General features: G+C 39.2%; 1 protein-coding gene across 5 annotated transcripts in view; it reads left to right on the top strand.

The window, feature by feature from the left end:
• AFF2 (ALF transcription elongation factor 2) overlaps positions 1–27602 on the top strand; it is a 455820-nt gene that overhangs the window by 200344 nt on the left and 227874 nt on the right. For all 5 annotated transcript variants that reach the window (XM_069811154.1, XM_069811152.1, XM_069811151.1 and 2 more), the window contains exon 3: positions 85–975. In XM_069811154.1, coding sequence (XP_069667255.1) covers positions 145–975 — 831 coding nt within the window. In that variant the 5' untranslated portion in view covers positions 85–144. The remainder of the gene's footprint in view (positions 1–84; positions 976–27602) is intronic.

Genomic DNA, 27602 nt, shown 5'->3' with positions numbered 1-27602 from the left:
GCCATCTTCTAAGACAACTACTCAGAGCAGTAACTTCATAATCAGGAAATTACCCACTCTTTTTTTTTTTTTTTAATATTTTAGACAAATAAAGGTGATGCCCTTGCAAACCGTGTCCAGAACACATTGGGAAATTACGATGAGATGAAGGACCTGTTAACCAACCATTCCAACCAGAGCCACCTTGTAGGAATCCCAAAGAATTCTGTCCCACAGACACCCATTGACAAAAATGAACAGAATTTTTTCCCAGAACCAAGAAACAGGATGATCCCATCTCATCAGATCAGTGGCCACTCGTCGACATCAATGCCTCCGCCTTCTTCATTGTCATCTAATTCTACTTTGCTACACAGTCACCAGAGCAGCAGGAAGTCGAGGACAGACTGGTCACGTGGTGGTCACAACTCTAGTGGGGCCCAGCCAAGCCAATCCAGTAGTCAGCAGAGTCGGACAAAGCATAGCTCTTCTCATGAGCAGCCACAGGGCAGGTATGAAGACCTCTATAATTGTCAGAGTGAGCAGCATAAAAGCGGAGGAACTGAGGAAGCGAATTCTATGGCAGCATCTTCACATTCGAGGAGGCATACTCATTCAAAGTCAGCACCTGGAGAACATACTTACAAAGAAAACAGTCATTCGAAGTCACCCACGGAGCTTGAGTTTGTAGGTCATGGTCCTGGATCTCCACTCCCTTCCACTTCTTTGTTATCTGCGAACAATGGTCTTTCGACCCAGAATTTCCCACCAGGACTTCACTGTAAAAACAGCATGGTCCAGCAAAAGCCTACAGCATACGTCAGGCCTATGGACGGTCAGGACCAGGTACCCAATGACTCACCTGAACTGAAACCTCCGATAGAAATTGAGAGTGGATATGGAAATCAGTCCTTTGGAACACTGCTGGAAGGAAAGGTGAACACACCTAGTTCGAAGAACAAAGTACCAAAGCTCAACATTCCTCCTGTCAGTGAAGTAAGTAGTTTAAAATATCTTCTCTCTAGTGCCGCTTGAGTATTTCATGCACTGAATGTTTTTCTCTGGAAATATGCAGTTCCATTTCTTGGAATTGCAGTCTAAAACATTCCTTTTTTCTAGAATGTGCATGACTACTTTTGGCAAAGTTTGTTGTGGTAGTCCCAGTAGCAATATTTAATGAAGTTTTAAAAGCACAGTTTGGAATATTAACATTACTTTTTTCTGATTAATATTGAAAGGCCAGATCTCTGTTGGGTGTAATATATTTATACCAGCTAGAATTCTGGACAGAGAACTCTAATATCTCAGTTCATTTTTTTTTCTTTTTTTTACTCTTTAATGCAGTTTTTACTCTTGCATTTTCAGTTAGGAGCCAGTTTGATAGAAAGATTGCTGTTTTAAACTCTAAGGAGAAATGGCAGTGTTCAAATTTCAGTGGTACTAAATAGTTCTACCAGTAAGGAATTTATTTGCAGAGTTTGCTAAATTCCTATTGCTTTTAATGGAATTAATGTGGCTTAAGTTCTGAGTAATGCTTATGAAAATGTGTCCCATTAAAGCTTTTATGCATTTTGAAGAGCTCTTAATATTGGGATTCAGTCCCAATCTCTGCTACCAACAGTTTAAGCTGTTGAATTTTGTATTGCTGGTCAGTACAGTAGTCCTGTGAGGAACATTTTACTTGGTTCATATTCGTGTTCATTCCAAGCACAGATGTATAATAAGGATACCAATTGAACTATTTATACTCTGTATACTTTTATTCAGAGTTTCTCTAAAGCAGTAACCTTTGCAAGGTAGGTTTGTAGTGTACATATGAGCACAATTGCAGTATGGGTTTTTGATAGCTTTCTGTTTTCCCCCGAATATTTCCCTGCTTGGTAATATTTTCATACTAGGAATGAGGAGCAATGCATTCTTAAAACACTTTATTGCAAAAGGTCAGCTTTTTCTATTGGAATAATTGTTTCAAGCCAATAATTTGTTTGACTATTTAAAATCTTGATGTTATTTATTAACATTCCAGGCAGCAACAAAGACTGATGTGTTTTGCAGTAGAGCTTGGAATAATTTTCTGGGAACTGCATCTGAAAACAGTAAAAGGCCTATTTATATCAAGTGGAAGCTGAGGGTTGCTTGCAGATGGTGTTTTATTAGAAAATGTATTTGTTAATAAACGTAGCTTTGTACAAGATTACTTTACAGATGTTTCTGTTTATTTTTACCTTAGGTTAAAAATCTGCTGATGTAGATGGCTTCATAGTCTGTTGCGATTTGTCGCTAGCATTGTTTGGCAAGTAAATGATTGCATGCAAAGGAAATAATGATGTTGCAAAAGCAAATACATTTTTTCACTTTTGCCATCTATTAACACTATGAGTCAATAGAGGCACTTCAAAGTGCAGCATTAATACAAAGTTTTTTTGGAGATAGAATGTGCCTTTTGCAACTTGTATCAACTATTAAGAATGCATTTTTTTTCCTTTAATTTTTGAGTGAAATCCTGGCACTGTTGAAATCAGTTGAGTTGTTAGCAATGTTTTTTGGGCACAGGGTTTCACCCACAGTCTTTTTGTGTAGCTCCAAAAACCTCTGGTGTGAACTGTTGCTTTTGGAAAGATTCCTAGTCACACAGATGAAAAATTACATTGTGAATTTGTTGCTGTAGCTGCTTTAGTTTATATCCTATATAGTGAGAAGTATAGGTCTATAATTAATTTCATTTATGATCAGATAAATGGTAAACTATAGGCACTTTAGAAATGAATGCAGATAATAATCTTAAAACAGTCTATGTTATAAGAGCAAACAATAATTTGAAGAGGGAAAAAAACCCCAAAGCTGTGTTAGGTGACGAATAACTTTTCCTTTCCGATACAGAACATATGACAACAGCCAGACTTATGGATCTTTTACAGGCAACTTTCCTCCTGAGTTTGGAGGGTTGGATTTTTTTTGCCTGTGTCAGGACTGTGAACTTTGGCCCTCTGTGTTTTTCCACAGATGTGTATCCTGAATTTGATTTACCCTGCGTTCAGCAATAAAACTCCTTCCAATCCAACATTATAGATAACTGGTTTAGTTTAAGCTTAATCAGAACTGACAGTGCACACCTGTGAAACCCATAACCTTTTCAGAATGACTGCAGCGAGTGGCTCTGTTGTAATCTTTGTACAATTGATGTGGAGGCTTATGATCCTTCGGTGGTGCTTATCAATTTATGAACCTTCCCTAGCCACCTCGAGGCGTAGTGATCTGCTTGGAACAGTTTTGCTCCTGCTCCATGGCTTTCCATCCTAACACTGCTCCAGGTGGTGGTGGTGATCTTCAAACTAGCAGTAGCAGAGTTACTTTTTTGGGACATTTCTCTACAACTTGTTCTGTGGCTCTCCGGTATCTTTGAGTCCATTTTTTCAAGTTGCTGAGTGTACACATAGAGATTGCACACCAAATGTTCTTCAGTGATTTCTCTCAAATTTTTGTGTGCTCTTAAGATGAGGAATTCTGTGAAGAAATAAAATTCTTAGGTGATGGTCCTGCAATAATGACAGCTGTTAAGATGTGCAAAGTTGGAAAAGAAAAAGACAAGTATTGCTGTCGTAAGGAGGGGGAGGGGAATAAGTAACCAAATATTTGAACAAGCAGATTTAAAAGATGAGTTCAGACTGATGTGGAAATATGGTCTCATTTATCATAGCTTAATGGAATAGGATGTTGAGTGCCCTGGAAGCATTCTGCCATGTGTAAGGAAGTGATCAATTTTATAACATAATTTGTGTCACTTGAGGTGTTGCTCTGAGAATCTTTGCTCGTTCGCTGGGCCCAATTCTGCCCTCAGAGATGCCAATTCATCTTTCAGCTCCTTTGGAGTGGACAACTTTGTTAATGCTTTGCTGCTGGCATGTCTCCACTGTGCAATGGGTTGTGGTTTAGTGATTTCTGAGTTTGTGGAGATTCATGGTAAGTTCACACAGGCTTACCAGACTGGGTCAGGATGTAGTGTTGGCAGCACTTATGCACCTGTGGACCAATCCTTGCCTCTGAGTGGATGCTGTTGTGTGATTTCCACCCACGCAGAGGTAGTTCAGACCTGTCTGCACCATGCATGGCTGTTGCAGGTAAAGAAATAAAAACAGCAGAGCCTCTGTAGACTTTTAGTTATGCCCTGTAAGGATTTCCTTATGATTTTGTGATCCTTCTGATTTCTTTTACCTTTCTCCTTAGTTTTACTTATCAGTATTGTTTTCTAAGGGTGAAGGTAAAAAATGTTATGGTTTGGTGCCTTGAGCAAAAGCCAGTATAACCACTAGTACCCGGGCTTGCCAGCCTCTGAGATTCAGAAATTGTGAAGCAGACCTTTCACAACTGCGAGACCATAAGGCCATCATGTGAATTCAGGGGGACATGCAGAAATGCACCAGATATCATGACATAGAATTGATAACAATGGCCCTGGAGCTAAAACTGATAGAAAAATTGCTAGAAAGCCTCAAGCTGGAAACATTATTTCCTTTCTTACTAACTCTCATCTCTTTAGTCTATATTTACATACATACTTACATACATATATATATATTAATTTTGAGCCTCCATTTAACATTTGGTAAATTGTGGCAAGCCTGAGACATTGCAAAGAGCTTTTGTATTATGTAGAATTCCACCTACTTAAACTGTATGATGGCAGATGATTGTTACTTACCACTCAGAGAACTGCACAGCTAAATCCTATGCATTTCTTCAAAAAAGTAGAGGTTAGACACCACAATAACAGTTGATCCTCTCTCTGCTGCATTAAAATCCAGAATCTTGATACATGTATGTATATTTAAACCTCTAGGAATCAGATGCTTACAAATTATTTCAAATCGACTAACTCGGCAGGAGATAGCTGAAAGAAAGCCTGTAGTTTTCAGATTGGGCTCATACACAAATTACTGAGAGTACTGAGTAAAGCAAAGGGTTTTAAGGTCTGTGGGAACATCAGAAGATGAGTTCCTGGAAAATCTTATGTGCAGTTCTCCAGAACAATGCATGGATTTCCGATAAATGTTTAGGGACGGGAAATCAAGGGCAATTGAGATAATGTTTGATTCTCAAGGCATAGTTCTTAAATCTTACTGCAAAGTTGGCCTCGCATTCCTACAAAGTAGCAAATGCTGGTGTACCAGATTTTCCCCAAAATACAAAGCTAGGAACAAATCCAAAAGTCCTACAACATCTGTGTCACCACCCACTTAAGTAATAAAAAATGGAGAACTTCTATTTTCTTTCACTTTAGTTCTAGGAAAATATTTTGATGGGTTCAGTATACGGCAAAGTGATAAGCTTCTGTTACGTGTTTCAAATCATTCTGTTATCACTGCATGTATTGATTAGCTTAGTACTTTCTGAGCTAGCTATAAAAAAGGCTGCTCCCTTTCTGCATTAAAGAGCAAGAAAAATTGACAGGTAGATAACCATATTGATTGAACCTAAATAGTAAATGCAAGGGGCTTATATATGACTTATAAAACTCTTTATAGGAACGAAAGCCAGTTTAATATTTTTTTTTTTTTAATTAAATGGAAAGTAGATGTCATTAATTAACCACCCCCATACCTTTTTGATATACATGGTACTCTAGTTGCCAACTATAGTACATTACCATAGTTGTGGGCAAATCACTTTTTTCAGATGCTAGCTTTAGCTGTCCCCCAGACTTTGAGCTCTGAAGAATAATGGACTGAATCACGCATTAAGCTGAAATCCCTTCGCTTGGTTCATATTTCAAAAGTCTGAGGCCAAAAACAAACCCAAAGAGCAGTATTTTTTTGCAGTATTACAGGTTACAGCCATATGTTTTTCATTTGTAAATACTGTGAGAAGTAATGTTCTTGTGATACTTCTAAATGAAGACCATATGACACCACTCGACTGAAGACCTCTTATTGTGGCCTTTCTAAGGCTACTGTCCGATTGCTTGGACAATTGCTAGCAAAGCTATTTTGCAGGGATAGCAAGAGGACAGCTTGCCTATTTTAAATCAAACATAAACAAGCATGTTTAGGGCCTGATTTTGAACCACTGTCACCAAAGGGAACTTTGCATTTCACATTAGGCTGCAGAACAGGACATTTCAATTAAAGTCAGTTGAATAGGTGTGGTTAAAAGAACTGACCATGTATATTTGGTTTGGGGAAAGAAGAGTTAGCTTCTTTCCCCTTGTGCATTTGTTAGTGGGTTTCTGGTTTTAAGCTACTCCTAATCTTTCTTGCTGGGAAGAAGAAAAAAATCTCAGTGAAATTAGAGTACCTCTATTTGTGAAGAGTCAGTCACATGGTGTCTTGAAAAGTGGTATTTGTTTTCTTTTTAATGTTTTTGCAATTCCCAGTGGCAATGTAACTGCTCATAAGTGGCTTGTTACGGGTCCAAGTTAAGTGTAGGAAATGCTGTTATTAAATGGTGTCATATGAAATGTCACAAAGTAAAATGACCTCAAAGGCTTTGGGGAGAGCAGTAGCAGAATTTGTTTTGCTTGAGCAAAGATGTGGAGGCATCATTTAACGGCTGCAAGGGGACTGTGGGGTGTATTCATAACTCCGCCAATAGATTTGGTGTGTGGCTATGGGACAGTCACTTTGGTACTTCCCAAAATCATTATAGCCAGTTTTCTTTGTAGAGAGTTTTTTAATCAAACAAAAGGCAGAAATCTTTATCAAGCCTGTTTCCCATTTTGATGATTGGCCCCCAGTGCTTTGGTGCATCTGACTAGGAAAGGGGGTTATAATATTTACACTTCACCCTTAGAGGAATATTGTTCAGATATCTTATGGAAAAGCATTATTATGGCTGCTTTTCTATAACTAAACCTGCATCTTTTCTGCTTCCTCCCATTAATTTAAGGTAAACATCATAAGCCATATAAAACCAGCGTTAAGTGTTGTGATATCTTCACTTTGACTGGAATGTACTTTTTGAATAATGACCAGGAGTTGGTAGAGCTATTTTTTCAACATCTTGTTTCCATCCATGCAAATTCACAAGGAAGGATGCTCTTTTGATCTTGATAGTCTGCTCAGTTGTCAACTAACAAGGGTGTTCTTCTAGGACCAATCCAGTAGGTGTAACCAAGCTGGAGCTTTTGCACTATTTGTGGAACATGACCTGCTTTAATAAAGATATTATCTGTGAACTGTAAAAAAAGAATACTCATGTAAGAAAAGATGAGAAAAATGCCATTTTCAGGTAATTTTTTATGCTGTGTGTTTTCACTCTGGGCTGTGATCAGCCCTCGAGTGAACAGTATGCAAGCTTCTTACTGAGAACAGGATTGGCAGGTATTTGAGTATCAGCATTTGGCCTTCTGTGCTAGAGTGAATGGCCATTTGTAAACTTTACCATCAGCTATGTTAAATGTTATTTTATCCAACGCAAGCCTTTAAAGTAAAACACGGCTAGTTTGAAAGAACCTACCTACATATTCACTGCTCTTTCTTGTCATAACTTTTGCATATTTTTTCCACAAATTCTTCTGTTCTTCTCTTTGTAGAGAGCACAGGAATTAAGGTTTTAAATAGTCTGAGAACACAGAAGTCATGTGTTTTTTAAGGTACAGGCAAGAGAGAGTATGCACACATTTTTGCATGGGCAATGACAGCTGTTGTGAATCATCGCTGGGACTGAACCTGGGGCTTCTCAGGGCAGCCTCTGCTTCTTGAGCAGAAGCGAGCACTCTTGCTAGTAGCTATAATTGACTTTCAGGGCCACTCATTTAGTGAATATGATGGAAACATTACATCCAACACACACCTGTTAAATGTATAAAAAGAGGCGTTAAAAAAATACAAGAAAATCAGTGTGTGTAAATGTAGACTCAGTGAAGACAGTTCTAATCCTGATTAAAATAGTAGTCAAGTAGAAAACTGGACTTTTCTTTATCTGGTAGGTGTAGATCAGTAAGAAACAACTGGAATGCTCTCTTGCAAATGCCAGGAATCTGGGCAGCTGAACGGTGCAGAAAATGTGATTGGATATTGTAGAGGGTAATAGGAAACCAAACACAAACCACTGTTCAGATGCTGTGTTAGCAGTTGAGACTGAAATGCAGGTAGCGAAAGGTAAAGGAGGAGGGATAGTACCATATATTGTCAAGCTGAATGAAGATTTACAATAAGTAGAAAAGGTTACTTACGCAACAGAGGTGTGGTAGACATGAAGGAGATGTGGGTGTGATCTGAACATACAGTGAACCTTTGCTTCAGCTTTCAGTAGGAACATGCTGACCATGAAGCAGAGGATGGACAGTAGAAGTGAGGACGGGGAAACTAGACTTGCCGTAGGGGAAAGAGGAACTATGGTTCTCAAGTGTGGTTGGCTTTCTGGTAGGAATTGCAAGAGCAGAAGTCCTTAACTGTTCTTAAGCTCATCAAACTCCATCTTCTGAAAAGCTGTATAAGATATGCAAGCAATTAACCCATGATCCAGAAGGCAGCCTCCTTCTGCTCTGTGTTCTTGCATTTATACATTGCGTAAGATGCTTACTCGCATGCATACCTTTGGGTATTTTGTATGCTTAGTTCATTGACATGCAGAATTATACTCAGATTTTAAACCATAAGAGCAATAGCATATGAATCATATTCATAACATACCTTCAAAGCGTGAAAATCAGAGGAGAGTCTTACATGAGCATTTCCAGCTTTATGGCCAGAGCCACCCCACTATAAGCTAGTAGTCTCTGATTCAAGTATGAAAAAGCATTTAGGAGCTGCAGGTGAAAACATCATATGGGAATACTTTAATAAAAAAACCCCAAAACCAACAGAGTGAAAGAAAGTTGAACATATAACTTGGCAACTCTCTATGAACTGCAGATATAGGTTAAAGTTATTTAGTTGGCAGGCGATTGCTAGTGTATTAGCAATGTTGGAAAAAACAAAAATCTAATTTCTGTATTTTGGCTTGTGCAGTAAAGAAATTCCTCCCACATAAATATGTTCATTTCACCTTCTGGGAAGTAAAAAAAGGAAACTGTAGCTGCAGTCTGTTATTTAATCTTCCTGAAATTAGCATTTGGTGCTCAGGAAGATTGAAAGATTTAATGCCAATGCCTTCCTCAAAAGAAAGAAATGACACACCACATATGTTTTAGCACTGGTTAGACTGTTAAATGGAATTAATCAAAATCCATGTTAAAATATTTCCATGTGTTAATTAGCAATGGTTTGGAACATTAAAATACATATTGGCTTGGGAATAAATTAGTGAAGAAATATCAGATTGAGTTTGTGGGCTTTTAATTGCAACATAATATACTGTGTGTTTTAGAAAGGTAAATGTAAATACACTCCTATGAAATGCTATGGCAATGTGTGTTTAAAAATCGTGTAATAAAACAATCTAAAACAGGCTTTCATTACGGCAGAAAGAGTGATACCATTTCCCATTTTAAAAGAAACATTAAATTGTTCCCTCATATAATAAAGCAAGAGAAAAACAGTTTAAAAATTCCAAGAGTTTAATCTCGGGCCAAAGGAAGTTTTAAAATTTCTGCTTTGAAAATCATGATGATGTAGCAAGTACCAACACCAGGTCTCCTGTTGCGAGTAGAAGAATTCACTTTGGCCTTTCTATTCCTGCTGGGTCACTGCAAAGTTTTGTTTCCCATTCCCTAATGCCGAGTCTTGAGAGCGGCAGAATAGCATAAATTTAGTTAAGTATGTAAATGAGACTGAAAAAATGGGTATATTCATACCTTTAAATTAATACACACGAGGGAGGTAGAGATATCTGTGGTAGCATTATAGATACCTAACTCCTAACTGAGGATAGAGGCCATGGTTGGCCCACACAGTAGGGAGGACCCATTTCTCTTCCTAGGGAGGCAATGACCATTCTTTTCCATGACAAAAGAATATGTACAAACCACGTCCAAGAAATTTCCTGAAGTTGCATCCTGGGGTTGATCTTCCAAGATGACATTGGTGGGTATGATTTTGTATACATCCAGTGTGGGAATTTAAGAAGAAGGTAGGTGTTGATTTTAATTTTTTCTGTGGTTGCTGTTGAGGTAGCCATTTGTAAAATAACATTGTGCGTAAAGAAAGGGTTTGGGGAGCTGAGGGAGGAAGAGGCAAGTTAAGTACAGATTCAGTCACTTTCCAGGCTAATGAGCCTGTTTTTGCTTGGATTTGCAAAGATCTCTGATAGGAGTCAGTGATCATAGGTGTAAGCCTCAGTCCCCATTAATACTGCCAGTCTGAACATATTTCAGTTAATAAATGCTGCTTTCCGTTGCACGATTCCTCAGAATAATTTCCCATTGTTATATCCCCCAGATGCGTAAACTCGTTGGGTTCTATTTCTCTGAGCTGCAAGCTGTGACACTTAAATCCACAAGACAAGCTGGCAATTACTTCTGCTGTTTGTAAATATCCAGGCACCCATTTACATTTGCCAGTATTTTAAATATAAACATTGAGATAATTCTTTCTTAAATATGTTAAAACACTGACATGTACTCTTTGTAAACTGGCAAAACTGTAAAGATCCTCAGGTCTCTTCGAGGAGTCAGGATTTGGATTTTATTACTTAGAATTCACCCCAAATGAAAGTTTCACATCCTGGTCTGTAACCTATGTCTGTGGGGTTTAATCCTTTTTGATGCCAAGAAACCCTAACTTCCATGTCATCAGAAATTAAAAACATCTCAAAAATATAATTTCTACTAGCACATGCTAGTGACACTTGAATATACTTAATTTTAACCTTTCTTTACATCCAGGAGTAGCTTTCTTAAGTGGCTTCCTTGTGAAGTAAAACTTCACAGTATATCTTACATGGGGAAGAAAGAGAGATTGTAACATCTTCCCTTCCCACCAACACATGCAGTTACACATTGACATGAAATATGGCACAAATTTAGCTAGGGAAATATTAAAAAGAGTAGTTTTTATTCAGAGCAATTATCCTAGCAACCACATCATTTGCTGCACAATACCATGATCACAAAGGTCACCATTTAACATGGTTTCATGGTGAGGACGACGCACTGTGGTGTCATGGACCACAAATGGTTTGCAGATCCAAGTTTGGAAATCAGGGATTTAGGGCTTTGCCAATATTTCTGAAAGCAAAACTTTACCATTAAAGTTTCCTAAGGTCTGTGGAGTCACAAAAAGCAAATGAGGGGATATGCACTGTCTGTGCCAACAGTTGACATTTTTTCATTGTCATAAATTTTTTCTTCCACCACCAGATAGAAGATGAGTGTGCAGAGCGGAGTGGAGGCAGGGCTGCATTCAAAAAGCATCTGCATATGAATACAAAGAAATACATTTAAATCCCACTAAATTTCTACTTACAACTGCTATTGCTTTTCCCCCTCCACGTAGTGGTAAACTAGTTCTTGCCAGTTCCTTAAAACATAAAATACCCGATTTGCTATACTCCAGATAAACAAAATAAACCAGACTGAGGAGCAGACCCTTCTCTAAGGGGTGCAGAGGTGATTTAAAACACAGCCAGGTTAGACCTGTCTTACCCTTTGACGTTGGCATTGCTGTGCAAGTAATCCCACTAATTCCACGTGAGGACTAAGGCTTTCTGATATTGAATAGAAGAAGCAAAATTGGGCCATAAATGATCACTCTGATTAAGACTTATTTAGGACTAGCAGCAAGAGTGGGATGTAGCAGGGATATAGAGAATTATTGCTCTTCAGAGGAGAAGAAAAATTAAAATTTGCAAATGCTGTTTTCGTAAACACATTTTATTAAGATGTAACTGCACCTGCATTTCATCAAGAAAATTGTTTGCTACAGTTTTTAATATACTTTGATATATTGAATATATTTGATTTATTTTGATAATAATGTTTTTTCTGCTTTTATTAGTATTCTACATACCTTAAGTCCCTAGTCCCAAGTATCAGATCTTGTGAGAGATGGCCTGTTTACTTCTAATGCTCATCCTGCTTTTTCAGAACCAGCGTTTTAGCTATAATGAAGACTTAAGAAGGCAACCAGATTTCAGATGTTTAGCTAAATCAGGGATATCATATTACTGTTGACTTTGCTTGGTTACAAGAGCCAAGTGCTAGAAGGAAAAAGGGTGCACTTCTGTTAGTGTTTTAGTTTATGTTAGGAGCACACTTTGGAAACAAATCTGATGTTCCCCAGTTGCTGCTCTTTGGTTCATTGCGGAGTGGTCTCAGGATACGTGAACTAAATTTCTTTAGGTGGAAAGGAAAACAAAAGAAGCTGCAGGGATGCCTGTAACATGCTCCAGATGCTCTGGTGCTCAAAAGTCAGACTAGTTCCACGCAGCCCCTTCTCTCACCTCCTCTCCCACAAGACGCACACACCATGTTCACTGGCTTCTTGGCACCAACTCTTTCTCTCCACAGATCGACTCCTGTTGTCCTGTGCTTCTTACTAATGCAGATACAGCTTAATTCTCTGGCACTAGAACAGGTAGTGACCTGGGATAAAATTAACTGTCATAGTGTTATAGAAAGGCTGACTGACTTCTATAGTTTGCCTACAAGAACTGTAAACACCTATATGAGCAGGTGGCAAGAATGGAGAAGACTGACTTCTCACTGTGGGCTGCACCTCTACAGGGACAGCCTAAGTCTAGCTCTTTGAGAAGGGAAAGCTTCTGTAAGTGATGGTGGCAACTTCCATAACTAAGCACGTTAAAAGAGCGCTGATTTTTACAGCCTAGTGCGGGAGATTTTCCATAACAAATCTTGCATGTGGTTTCAGAAGTGGGAGCCCAGAACAATTCTCCATGTTCTTGGCTGCTCCAGTCATTTTGGTTTCTAGGGTGAGGCACATGTCAGGTCACTGAAGGACAGAAGGGAACAGAGGCATGAACAGAGAGAGGGATTTCCCCTTTCATTAGCCACAATAAATATGTTCGTTCAAGAACAAATAGCTGGAATAAGAAGACGTGCAGCTCTGATGCTGAAGAAAAGGCTATTTGTGTCAAATATGTAGGAAATACTGTTCACAGATAAACCATTGTAAGGATTGTCCTTTAACGAGGCCAAGTTTACTTGGGATCCTGACTATGTAAAGGCCCTGTGTTTCATTCTTTTTCCCATTAGCTAACATGGCGCACTGCATGGTGAGTAAAGATGTGATTGCTGTGAGCTGGGCTTTAAACTATTTCAATAGAGCATAGTGCTTTACTGCAAGCTGCCTTGGACTTTGGTGCTGTCAGAAATCCTTATTGAGCGGGATTTCCAGGTTTAAAGTCAAGAGCCAGAGGCAGAAAGCAGAGATGCTATCTCTGTGGCATGCCCTTAATAAAAAGTTTGCTTGAACATAACTCCCTTATGATAGCAAACCTGTGTGTAATGGCGAGAGTATTTACTTGGCACTCTCCAGGATTACCCGTGGTATTTTGTTGTAATGGTGGCGAGAGAGTGAGAGAGAACTCCAGAGAGAGACCAAGCCTGTGGCAGTGCAGCATAGCGGGGGTACTTCCTTGACTGTCCCAGGCAGAGAGGTTGCAAAGGGGCAGCTGGGCATAGAATGAGAAATGGGTTTGCTTTCACCAGTGGGCTTGGAGCTCAGGCTGAAGGCAGCTCCACAAGTAAAAATGTGGCAGTTTGTGTTGGCAAAACAGGAGACTCGATCAAGAGCAGATGGAACTGAAGGCATGAGCTCCAGTAGGAGGCTGCGGCAGAGGACATGGGGGAACGCTTAAAACGTGCTGAGGGTGCGATACCTGACTTTCCAACTGCTACAGCCTCTGGGCTTCTCCAGAACCAGGCCGTTTCTTCTTTGTGGGGTTCTTGCAGATCTCATTTTACTTCCCTTTCTGTGGGTACCTGTTTCTTAAAAGTACTGGAAGTAAAGTTGATTTCTGCGCTGTGTTTGTGAACTTGAGCTTTTGCGGACTTCATAAATTATTATTTTTCTGACAGTGATATCATTGGTTTGTTCTCTCTGTGTGTGTGCATGTGTACAAATCCAGATCTAAAATTATAGATAAGCAGTACATAGAGAGGCGTATGACCACTTAGATCCACATTTGCAATACAGAGGCTGAAAAGGCTTTCCCTGGCACAGTGCTGTGGTTTCACAATAGATCACACATGACAAAAGTGGAAAGGAATTACATATTTTGTTGCCTCCTCTCCTGTGACATAAAGCCACGTGGAGATCTTCACTGCATCTGGTTTCTGATTTTGGCCCTGAATACAGACAAATATCACAGGCCCTAACGTTTCTAGTCCTCCCTCCAAAAGTGAGACCCAAGGGAATTAGTTTTCAGCTGAATGCTGTCTGTTCTGTTCAATGCTTAAATTTACTGGCATTGCTTGTTTGTCTTTTGCTGAGTGGGATCATACAATTACTTCTTTAATTTCTCTTTGTTCCCACAGCTATTTTCACACTTAGTTCTTCTCAAAACGAAGAAAGATCAGTTTTGTCCACAGTGCTGGTGTCCCATGGCTCCCAGCACCTACTGTTCCCCTGCCATGGGGAAGGGTGCGGGTCTGCAGTGTGGGAGCTGGAGGAGGGAAGGAGGAGAGAAGTTTGGCTTGTTGCCTACAGTGTAGGGAGCAGAGCTGCGTGCCTCAGGAGCTGGAGGAGAGGAGAGGAAGACACTGTAATCCCTAGGTAGAAGAGCAGAAAAGTGAAGGCATCCGTGCATGCTTTAGTGGACATGACAGTTAAGGGCCTGTGAAAGGGAAAAGTGCAAGGGAAAGGCAAGGCAGGTACTCACCCAGGTGCAGGGTGCTGGACTCTGGCTGCCTGGAGGAGGCAGCAGCAGGACTGCCCACCTGGACAAATGGAAAACCTGGAGGATATTCTCTTGGCTGACTTCTCAACTGCCTTAGCCTCTTCCTGTGACTTGTCTGTACCATTTGCAGGGAGTAGCAGTGAGTGCAATAATGTCTTTTTAGATCAGATCACTAATACATCCACTCTAAGGAGAGGTAAGCTGTGCATGAGACTTTTGCCGAACTCCAGTTTCCTCTTATATGCCATCAGATGCACATTGCAAATAGCTGTGGCTGTGATAGCAGCACAACCTGCACTCTGTTGTCATAGAAAAGCCTGAACATTTTAAGTGAGTGCTTGGTGCCTGAGAAACAATCCAATATCATCTGTTAGGAAGCTTTGAGTTATCAAGCTGCTCTTAAACCTTGAGGTGATTATAGTACACATGTATAAGGTTTAGAATCAAAGTTTCTGCATTTGTCTACATGTATAAGAGAAGGTTATTCAAATGTGTTCTCCCACCATTTTTCATGTATTTTCATGGTGGTGATGGCTGGACTTTGCATATGGATTATTGTAATCCTACATCCCTGTAGCAAAGTCTCACCTTGGATTGAGTGTCACATTGGGGAAGGAACATAGCAGATATTTTGGAACAGAGTTTTCCTTTGTGAATGATTGCTTTCTCTCTGCTCTGAGGAAGGGGGAAAAAAAAAAAAAAGCCACAGGACTGCATTTACCACAGCTCTGTGTCTGAGCTAATAAACTGTGTTGAGAGCTTCAGCTCAGGCTTACACTTTTTTTTCCAGCCTGAAACACAGGCTGAGATAACTCAGGTCTGCCCACAATAGACAGCACAAATATTCCTTGAAACGGTTCCAAAAGTTTGAGGCTTGGATAGCTATGGCAAAGGTTTGTATGTGTGTATAAAAATATATACCATATAGGATGTGCATAAAGCCATTGAAAATCAAGCAAAATGTGCACATGGTTCTATTGAGATTGCTCTTGGAAAAAAAAAATATTTGGAAAATTACAGAGTTCCTTTTTTTGTTGTTTTTTAAAGGAAAAAAAAAGCCCAAATGAAAAGCCAAGGCTGGCATTTTTGCATGTGGCTGTTATGCAAGTCTCCTTAGGGATTACCTTTGACACTGGACTCTTAAAGTTGCAGCATCTTGCATAACATGCTTGCACAACAAGCACTGCGCTTCATAGGCAGCAGGTTTAGACCCAAGGCAGTAAGCAGTGATCCCTGCCACTTGCATTGCCTGCAGCGTTTTATGAGAATGTTCTGAACCATTCCAAAACTGGAGGATAGAAAATGGAGTAAAGGAGACTGTTGGGAAAAAGAAAAAAAAAATCCCCACAGCACATCAGTCTTGCACATTTGGCTTTAAGTAAAAGAGATAGAAGTAATTATTTCAAAATCTGGTGTCTGAGCTTTTGAGTTTATTTACTAAAAAGGAAAAATCAATGCACTTCTCTCCAGGAGAATCAATTTGTGTTCCTGCCAAAGTCAGTGTAATTTTTATTTTTGGCTTCAATGGAAAAAATTTTTGGCCCTTCATAATTATGGTTAATAGATGCAAAGTGCTCTCCATTTTTCACCCCTCTCATGCATCTATACCTACTCCATAATACACTGAACAGTGAGACCCAGATATGATCCTACTCTTCTGCAGAGGTTTTATTTCTAAAGACTGAATTCCAAACCCACTGTTGCTTATAGAAAACTTGTCATTGACTTCAGTAGTGTTTGGATCAAGACCTGTAAAAATAAATTTGGAAAGAACCACTCTGAAATTAGCACATACAGATGATGACTGCATTATAGATTGGACTGGACTGAGTATTTGTGCTATCCTCTTATGTAGCACTTGAAAACACCACAACTTTAACTGAAACAAGCTCTTGGGAAAATAAATGGAGAAGTTTCCAAATACTATAGCTGCTTCAGTATTCATACATAATAAACCCAGCTTCTGTAAATAACTCATTTTATCTGTCAAACATTGTAGGCACATATGCCACATTAACTGTCACTGGGGTCGTAAATAAACAATGTATCTGTCTACACATTACTTATGTCTGGGGGAAATGAAAAAGTACACAAGAAAAACAGGAACATATTTTAATTGTAAAATAAAATGTTGGTGTTGCTATTGCTAATTATTTTAAATACATCTGAACTTAAAAATATAGTTCATAATTCAATGCAAGATGCAAAAGGGTAATAAACAAAATCAAGTTAATAATGCATCCAGTATATATTTCTTAAATGCATTTCTACTCACACTCAAGTACAACTCTGGGCACATTTTGACTCTTTATTCTTAACACAAGAACAGAAAACAGACACCACCCCCCCAGACTGCACAAGCAGAGTTTGGTGCCATGGCAGTGTCTGTAACTGATGCTCGGCGATAGTCAGTGTCTCTAATGATGCTTGACTTTGTAGCCAGAATCTTCTCGAAATGGCATTTGAAGATTTGGCTCAATTCCATCAGAATCAATCGTGTTTTCTGTATATAACCATATAGAATTTACACTGGGGTTTAGAGTGTCGGTCCTGACTCTTGTTTACTGTATATCAATGAGCTGAACTTACATTTTTTTAACACTGTCACAGTGGACTCTCCTTTCTAATAGCCTGTTTGCATGATTTCTGCTTAGCAGTCTGTGCTGTACCACTTGTTTGTGATTGCATTTAGGCACCGGAGATAGTAGGAGACTTCTAATGAGATGCCAAAATACTAGGAGTCTGCCTTTGACCACTGGAGCATCTTGGTTGTTGAGATATGTTCTATACATTTTTAATTTTGTTTTTCAAAGGCAGCATTGTCACTTAAAAGACCAATTTCTGAGCCTTTCTTAGAATAATTTGTTTCTTGATATATGTTTGAAAACAAACAAATCCAAAATGAACAAACCCACAGATTCCCTTCAGCCCCTTCTAAATTTATTGTTCTTTTGGTGGAAAAAAAAAAAAGTTCATCAACCAACTGGGTATGGATAGGGATAACAGGCTTGATTTATGATAGAGTAAAATTAAGGTAAGCTCTGTCTGAGCCAAAGTGATAGTAGATCTTATATTTATATTGTTAGATGATATTATCATTGCTAATTACAGAATTATTATGATTTAGTGTCTCTACTAACCACTAATACTGCAAGAAAGACAATTTTTTAAAACAAAACAAAAGCTTTTATAAATTCTGTTGATTGGCTAAAATACACCTTTTATATTAATAGTCTTTTACCTAAGCTAATGAGCCAGGATATTAAGAATTAAGACATTAGTGCTATTAATGTAATAGCTAATGATGATGAAATTCAGCCTTTGATATTTCCATGGATCTCTTGTTAACTTATGAATGGGCAGAATTTGACCCTACATGCTTCGCTAAAACACCAAAATATCACAATAAAGGACTAAGGTATGTTTAATCCTGGGATGGTTAAGTCACAGGGTAGCTACATCTTTGAAAAGAAACGTATTTACTTCTGCTTCGCATGCATATAGCAAGAATCCATTGTGTGCATCCATGTTGTTTTCTTTTGACATTGTTAAATATCTGGTAAGTTGTTTTCTGCCACGCACAACATTGCAAGTGGCATGCGAGAAAGCATGTGCAATCTATAAGGAGCTCTTGTTGCTGGATTTAAACAGCACAGCTATGAGAAGAATTCTAGCACAGACACCTCTTGTTAACAGCCCTTCCATAGGTGCTTAAGTTCAAATTAACTGTTCTGAAACCTAAATTAGAGTCAAATCTGATGTGAGCCAATTTACTCTGCACAACAATCATAGGCAATGAAAAGTGTTCTGCTAGATTGCTGTTTAAGTCTGATCACTATAGTTCCCTCAGTAGGAAAGTAGTACAGAATAACAATGGCCAGCAGCTAAATGTAATTTAATTATTGGGTTTACATATTGGTTAGTTCTTGCATTGTTTAAAAAGAAACATTTTCCAGCCAGGTGTACAAGTCTGACCAGTGTTAGAAATCATTATAAAAAGCTGGAGGAATAATAGACTGATGATCTAACACATTTAAATTAAGCAAGGTCTGATTGTTGAATGTTGAAGGGTGGTGAGTTCATTTCCATCGAGGGCTGACATTTTTCCTTTTTGTATATTGCATTGTTAGTAATATAATGCATACAGAAATATGAAAAGCCTGAAGACTCAGAGTTTGAAAATAAAGCTTCCTTAGGGTTGAAATATCTGTTGTTTCACATAGCAGTTTTTCTGGTTGAAATCACATGTTAAACTTGAGACTCTCCATTTAATATTTACAAACCAAAGGGAAAGAGAACTAAGAAGATGTCAGTCCATCTTTATCTTTCATCTGTCCATTAGACTTTCTTATAACTGAAAGATATTCCAGGTTGCTGAATGTAAGGTGGTATAGGGCATCATTATTCTAGTACTGCACTTTTTTTCTCCAAGTTCCTTCTTTTGTATCATAACAGCAAAATTCCATATCACATCATTGTTTGATATGAAATTGCTTGATAGGGTGTGATGACACATTCATATTATGTTAGCAGCATAATTTAACTGCTCCATTTTTTTAAACCATTTGCAAAAGTGTCTGAAATGTGTGCATTATAAAATAGGGTCATTACAGCTATGGTTGAATTGGCGTTTCAGCAATAAACCCTTTGTAGAGGGCTAGATGTTAATGCAAATCTTTTATCATTATAAATATGAATCAGTCAGGAACAATATGGAGTGGCTTCAATAAATGGACACTGGAAAACCTCATTTCCTGAATGCTGATACTGTGGCTCTCAAAACCCTGACATCATGCCACCAAAATGTTTGCCAGGGGTGGTACAAGTTGAGAATGTAGTTTGTTGGTTGTTTGAGGGAAGAATGCTACTCATGGATCAGCTGGCACCATAGGTCAGGAGTGGCTGGCATCTACTGTGTTTGGAGGGAAGGAGGTTGAAATGGATTGCTGTCTTCTAAACATAGCTTCAGTCTATGCCTGTATTTCATACAGGCACCAAAGCCCATCTCATTATGTGCCTCTGGCATCATGGATCTAGCCCTCTGTCTTTACTCAAGTGAAGCCTACTGCAATAAATCTGAGTGTCTCCCAGTAAAACTGATACAGCACTTTGTGCTCTGTTTCAGAAGAATGTTTTTCATGCTGTGTTGAGAATAGAAGTGTCTCTGTATTGCATATAGGGAACTGAACAAAGATTTGTATGCCAGAGCTTCTTGTCTCATCGTTTTCCTGCCCTTTCTTTCCAAGGAAGTTAACTTCAGATGTGCTTCTTTGAGGGATAAAAGACATCCCCATGGGAAAGTGAGAGCATCTCCTGTTGCAAAGAGGAGGCTAAAATGCTGATCTTGGATTTGGATTTGAAGTAGGTTAGTGGACACCTGAAGAATCCTTCCAGGTGTAGCTCTCTGAGAGCAGAACCTAATGTATGGTCCCATATACATTTCCCTCCTCTTCTTCTGGAGGCAAGGGATGGAAGGAGCAGTTACCTCAGCTTCAGCACTAAAGCTTAAGGTCCTTACTTAAAGAATTTAATTGTCTGCATTATCTTGGGTTTTATCAGGATTTAGACTTTTGGAGGTCCACCTTTGGAGTACCTGTTACAAGCTCAGGAGGAATGCCATCATGGCTGGAGATCTGAAGACAAGCTCACAAAAGATGTGACTGCGCAGGTGGAGTGGAGAAAGGGGGTGGCTGTGGATTCTGCCTACAAAGGGTCACGAATAACAAAGATCAATAGACATTGGTAGGAATGCTCCCTCTGTTAAGAAGTAGTATCACATATCACCTGTCAGTAATTATACAGTTTATGTTGTCGCTTAGGATATGGGGCTCCCTTTCTGCTGAGTTTCACTGATTCCATTTTATACTCTGACCGTGGCACCAGCTAGTAAACTCACAAAAGCATGTTTTTACTGCTGAACTTTTTCTGTGTACTACTTTGTCATTTAGTAGTGCCTTTTGTAATCTGTGCCATATTCTTCTGTCTTCCATAGTATGATCCCATGGCACTGGACGTGGTAAGACTCATGGGACAAACTAGTAATTTCTTCAGTAGAGGCCTTGTCTGTTCGTAGGCTTCTGCATCTTCGTCAAACAATGGTGTTATCTCCAGTTGAAAAACTGCCAATAAACATGACTTTTTACTGTGTGATAAATTTAATGTCGCTTAGTATGTTGGGACTAAAGAGGACATGTATGAATGAACCATGAATAAGCAAGGTCCATTCCCTGCTGTATATCCATTACAAAATGAAGGGCTAGAATTTGGTCTGTTTGTACACTCTATGATTTATAGAAATTTTAACTTTAAAATATCTAGCTTTTGTTATTAGAAAGGCTCTTGTAGTGGAAGCACATTCCCTAAGTGGGTACCAGGTGAAACTGCAAATGGCATTTCTCCATTTCAGTTCATTTTGTTTAAATTTAGAATAGTGTTGGATGGCTTTTTTAATGTTTGTTCACTCAATAGCCACATAAGTCATATCTGCCTGCATGGTCTATTTACTTTTTAGGTCAGATTTGACACATATATGTGTTATTTCAGGAGCGTAATCACTCAACTTGTTGCCGGTTTCAGGGAATTCTTTTATACTCAGGTCCTTGTGAATTGAATTAAATGGCTAAAAGATTAATTTGTTGTGGAAAATAAACAAATAAATTGATGGATATTATGCCTCTAATTAAACAGTGTGAACTAGAAAGATGGTTCTTTGTTATATTTCTGTCTGGAAGGCCAAATGTTCCAAGTGTTTGAGCCAGCCCTCATGTCTTAAATTTTAAGAAGCTGAAATTAGTAAGGTCCTTTTAATGCTGGTGGAGATATGCCTGACCTCTGAGGTATTTGCAGTTTGTGAGTCAATATTATTGAAACCTGTAGTTTAAATGATGTAATTTCCCATGTTGAAAAGGAACAGAGCATTTCCAAAATTATAATATTGTAGTATGTATATGCAAAATCTATAGGTGTTCTTGATGAATAACAAAGCACTCTGACAGCAAAGAATCAACACAGAAAAATTAGGTCACAGCAGCTTGCTTGCTCTTTACACTGTCATGGTTGATTGGTTATTCTCATCACCCTTTGTTTAAAATCATTTCAGAATTAATTGGCGTTCATTAACGCAAGTCTTTGTAGCAGAATTGCAGAAACAGTCATTAATGTAGCTAATAAACATAAAAAAGAAAAAAGGATCCTATTACCAGGTCCCTACAGGCTGTTAACTAACATTTTGAATAAGAATACATAAACATAAATTAAACATTTTTACAAACTGCTAAGGATGTGGGAATTTAGCATGGTGGTCTGCAGTAATGCTTTGAACCAATTTGTTATATTATGTCGATTTTTTTAAAGGTTTCTGCTATAAAGATAGTGGTCCTGATTAGCTTGGATTTTTGCTGCAGTCATGCAGGCTTCTTAAGAGGTCTCTCTACCTCTGCCAGCTACTACAGACGAGGCTCTGATCCTTCTCGCCTGAGTTCAGTGAGTGTTTTTCTTGAGGAGTGTAGAGGTTCAGATTCCCTTTGTGATGTTTTGAGAAGAAACAGAGCAAACTTAGAAGCCAGAAGTTTTGGTTGAGGGCCCAACAGCAGGTACCGACTGGTGCAAGCATCACCTCCTTCATTTGTGTGGGTGAAGGTTGGTTGCTGACTTCATCTGGGTGCTCTGCCATCTGATTTTCGTGTTAGTATGAGTTAGACCAACTCAGTAAAATGTGCTCTCAAATTTGCTGTGTGTTAATTACAGAATTTCTCCTGTTGGGCTGTTGCCCTGAGTTGATGGAATATGCAATTTAGAAGGCACTGCTGTATCTCTTAAACAACCCCCAGCCCTCCCCATTTTTGATAATGGATCTCCCAAGGTTAAGGGTTGTTAGCGCTCAAGTACAACACACGTAGGAAGAGTCACCTCTGCCGTGTACCCTGGCACACGTGGGAGCCGCGGGGGGATACGACGGTGCGTGAGTGCTGAGCTGTGGGTCTTGGAGCATGTTTCTGCCTGACCCCTTGCAGGTCTGCGGGGATGCAGCAGGTCCCAGTGCTCTGGCGCAGTGTCCGGGGTTGAGCTGTTTGAGGAAGACAGGCTCATTCCTGTGCTCACAGGTACTTGTTACTCAAAATCGAGCAAGACGATGCTTGCACTGCCTACTTCTACATGGAAGGGAACTGTGGCTTTCCAAAGGTGATAAAAGCAGCCGCGGTGTTGGGCATGCAGCAGAAGCGCCCAGCGCAAGCTCTGGCTGGCTCTTCGGGAACTCCTTCCAGCCGCACGAGCGCTCCTCGCGCTGCCCATCCGTTTGGCTGCCGTGCAGGGAGCGGGCGGTGGAGCCGGGAGAGGCGGCCAGGCTGGCTGTGCTCACCCGGCCTTCCTGCACCTGCAGTGGGCTGGCACAGCTGCCTCGTGGGCACCATCCTGCCCCCCTGAGAGTTTGTAGCACACCTGAGTCCCCGATTTGCAGGCATGATGAGGTACCTAAGCAGCCAAGTGAGCGTGGCCTGGGAACAAGTCAATGGAAATGCTAAATAATTTATCCTGAAACGTTGTAGACATTGAAATGGAGCCCTAGTGAGGGGCAATTGGAAAATGTGTCCCCTACTATTTAATTTTCTAATGTCTTTGCTACAGCTTACTGAATATGAAGAGGGTAATTTGCAGATGAACCACCTAATGTAGTTAGTTGGTATATTTTGAGGGCACTGTAATAACTGAACAGCATTGACTGATGCACTTTTAACTTTGGATAAATGCGGAGTCTCCATGCAAATGCAGTCTTGGCATACACAGTAAGTTACAAAAACATTTCAAATACGAAATCAGCTAGACAAATATATTGCTTTGTATGTCTGACTCTTGATACACAGTGTCTGTATACATTCTGACATACACAGAGAAACATGAAGGCTTGCCAGTGATCCATATACATAACTTTTTGTAGCATACAATTTCAAAGAATTCAAGCCTTAAGTAGGATACAATTGGTAAAGGGACAAAGAAATGTATTTACCCCTACAATTAAAATATTATAACAGAAAGACTAAAAATTGTTTTAGTCTAACTTTTATTTATTGACTAGAACATATAAATGGCTTTAGGCACTACTAAACAATAAAAAAAATGTGGCTCGCTATTGGGTCTTTTATCCATTTTAATTTATTTTGATGCTGCATGCAGTTTCTGAATATCTTTTGTGGGTTGTAATAAAATAGCCGCAGTGCAATTTTGCATGTATGTCAAGCGGTGCGTGACCTGATATGCAAATTTAATACCAAGGTGCCAAAACTGAATTCATAATGTTTCACATCTACAGAGCTGTTTAAGGCAGTTTAGAAATCAATGAATATGTAATATGAAGGTGATAAGACCTAAATAAAAACCCTATTTATCTACTATGAAAAGTATTTATACACAGAATATTTAGCACAAGCAGAAAATGGACAGAGTTTCCAATTATATGGTTTGCATAAACAAATGTTGAACCATGTGCTTAGAATAGATAATAACATAGCTAGTTCCTTTGCATTATACTTTAGAAATGTTTACAGATGTCTCTCTCTTAGTGTATATATAAAATGAAACACTAAACTGAAGCAGCTTTTGAAGAAAACCTCTTTGAGGTCTCTTATTTATTTTTAATTTACAGTATATGGGGTGCTTCATTATAGGTTTCTGTTACCGGTTTTCAGGTTATTAAAGATCAGTGAAATAAGATACACTTTTGTGAAGTCCTGTAGTTTATGGTGAAATAAGGGACATAAATTTAACTGGTAATAAATAAGAATCAAATGTTTTCCATCTGCTTACCTTTAAAAGCAGAGAAGATCTAATTTTGGAAGCATTTCGACTTTTGAGATCTTTTCCTGAATTGATGAAGTGATTATTTCTATTGTTTTGTCCAAAAAGTTAATCTAATAAAGTTTCAGGAGTTTACCAAATGATACTCGTGAATCAGATTGGCCTTTCACTCAGCATACTTGGATTCTCAGTCCATCTCCACATACAAGTCTTGATTGATGGCAATCAGTCCCAGGTATACTGCTGAAAATATATACTGTCTCCCCATGGAGGAAAAGAGAGTATGTGTGTTTGATTGGCTGGCTGCATTGTTTTACAGCGCCCTGCCAGTCAGCACAGAGAGACATTTATATCTCTTGGCTTGAAATAAGTTGCTACAGTAATGACTACCAATGTGTTGAGCAATCAAGAAAAATGTAGGGGTGCAGTAGGTTTTGAAAAATGTCCATCATGCCATATGCATACTGCTGCTATTTGGAAGAGATTTTGCATCTACCTTCCTAGAGGCCAAGGCCCATCATAGGAAAAGTCAGAGCATTAGACTGACAGATGATTTGAAATAGATACTAATTCATCTTTGCTCTTGTGTAAGAAATGAGGGAAAACTCAAACCCCACAAGTGTATGCTTTTTTTCACACCTGACCTTAAACCAGCTCGGGTGTAGTTTTCCACTGTTGGTCAACAGCCTATTGACTTAATGTCTTGAACCTCAACAGGGGTTTAAAGTTCACAATAAATTTGAACGCTGCCTTCATCTGATCAAATACAGATGAGCAGAACTGGGAGGTAGATAATAATGAAGATCATCTTAGTTTTTGTCCCTTGTGTGGCTACTACCCCGTGAAATTGCTGCCTCCCTCTGAGAAATGAATGATGGGGTCATTTTTTGTTTCTGCATGAGGGATTGTCTACGTTTCTTAAGCGAGTGCTAGAACCATTCATTTTTATGAAGTTTTCTTTGGCTTGTGCCACTATTTATTAATAAGAGATTGTATAAAAAAAAATAGCAGCCAGCATACTGTGAGTGTTGTACTTTTCTGGGCCTTAGTTATGTGCAAATGCCTCAGGTTAATTCTCTGTGCCAAATACGCTGCATTAACTTTCCTCGACTGAGGGGATGGCACCACATTCCGTGGAAGGGAGGACATCCAAGTTTCCCTTGCTCAGAGGTGCCCCATAAGAGGTTTGTTTTAAAAGGATCCATATGGATCCTTCCAAAGGGAAGCGGAAAGATCCCTGAGGTTGCCCTCACAAAAGTCGCTTTGCATTGTCTTCATGGTCCTGAGGACTGCTGAGCTCTCATAGGAGACCACATCCTTTCCGGTCCTAAAAGAAAACTGCAGTAAAGGACCGCATTTGGATGAACCCTGGGACAGTACTGTGGAGAGATTTACCTTCCTCCTCTGCTGGGACACGGTGTGCTTGTAGGAACTGTGCTGTTGTGTTCCTCTTTGGTTGTTCAGACATAGCCACTGAAGGGATTGAAGGGCCACAACTTAAGAACTGATATAGTGAATAAATGAACGGGAATATACGTGGTTTAGTAAATAAGTGAAATGGAATATATTTGTTTTTTCCAAATTGAAATGAAATATATGGCATTCTCAGAAAGGAGTATTTCTAGTTCTTAAATCTTTTTCTGGAACATAGTATCATCGTATTTATGAATTTATCTTTAAAATTAATGGACATTATTATGATTTCCCTGGAATTTTTATTTTGATCTTGGCTATGTTTTTCCTTTTCTGAGTTAGGGACAATTTTAAAGCAGAGTTTCCTATGGAATGCAAATTCTGGTTCCTAACCAAGTCACAGAGCACAGGATAATGTTACAGTTAGCAGTTTGGGTTATTTTTCCCCAGAATCGTCACTTCCCTTTCCAGCCTCTTTCACTGAGCATGGAGGAGAATGACAGGAAGAGCTGGTGATGCAAAAGGAACTGGATAGGGCAGGAGACGAACACTTTCCCTTGTGCAAATTCTGGGTTCCCACCAGAGTCTCTGGGCTGTAATACAGACTTGAGCTTTAACTGTTTGTTCCTGGGTTCAGCTTTGAGGTTAGATGAAAATTCCATGCTCACTCTGAAACAGAGTGGTTTTGCATTGAGCTGAGCTACTTAAGCTTTCTTTATGTAAACCCTAAAGCAGGTGTGTAGTATGCGTGGCTTTGAATTTTTCCTAAATTTTGGACAAGCAGTTGGACATGAACCTACAGAGCAAGGACTGATTAGTCAATGCCTCTAAAAATAAATGGGAAGTCTTAGTCTGTCAGTGAGAACTGGACCATATTATCTGACACTAGGCTTCCCTTGGGATTTCCTCCTGTGCAGAAAGGTGTAATGCACCTTTATACTAATGTTGGCATAAAGGCTCGAGCTGCCAGTTCAGGGAAGCCTGTACTCAGAAAATATATTTCTGTGAAGTTGATTTTGTCATGCTGGATTGTTGTCTGCTTCATCATTCAGTGGTTATCTAAACTAAGAATTAGGGAGACTGACCTCCTTTGGAAAATATTCCTAAAATTGGGAGTAATTTTGTGCTACAAATTTGTTTTAGTGACAGTTTTGCTGCTTTGGAGCCTATCCATCCAGGAGAACGATATTAATAAAGAAAGCATTCAGTACTTAAAAACCTAATTTTCTTGGCAGCTTAAATGTCTTTGTGATTTTTCTGTCCATGTCTTTTAATCAGTGTCATGCTGTGAAATCTGCCATTTTTGCCATGACCAACCCATGAAATCTGTCATTGCTGTTTCTGTGATTTGCATGGGGCTTGCTTTATGATTAGCAAGCGAAGTTCACAAAGTATGTGTTTTATTTGCATGGATCTCTGCTCTCCAGAAAATGCACGGCCTCTTAATCTGGCTCCCAAACTAGACTGCAACCCAAGGCTTATTATTTCTAATATTAAGGGATCGTTAGTTCGAGTGATAGTTATGCTCCTTTCTGAAAGTGGTTATTAGGTTAGGCAATGTGGTGCTGTCAGTGGAGCTTAACTTAAATGCGTGGGTTCATCATCTTTGTTTTGCAGCTTGCTCATATTTACTCAGTTTGGCATATAGGGAAACAACACAAGCTTTCTGCAGAAAAGAATTC

This window comes from Haliaeetus albicilla, chromosome 23 (genome assembly GCF_947461875.1).
Source record: "Haliaeetus albicilla chromosome 23, bHalAlb1.1, whole genome shotgun sequence".
NCBI classification, from domain to species: Eukaryota; Metazoa; Chordata; class Aves; order Accipitriformes; family Accipitridae; genus Haliaeetus; species Haliaeetus albicilla.
The sequence above is the reverse complement of the archived record's forward strand: the minus strand, read 5'-3'. Positions and strand labels throughout refer to the sequence as shown.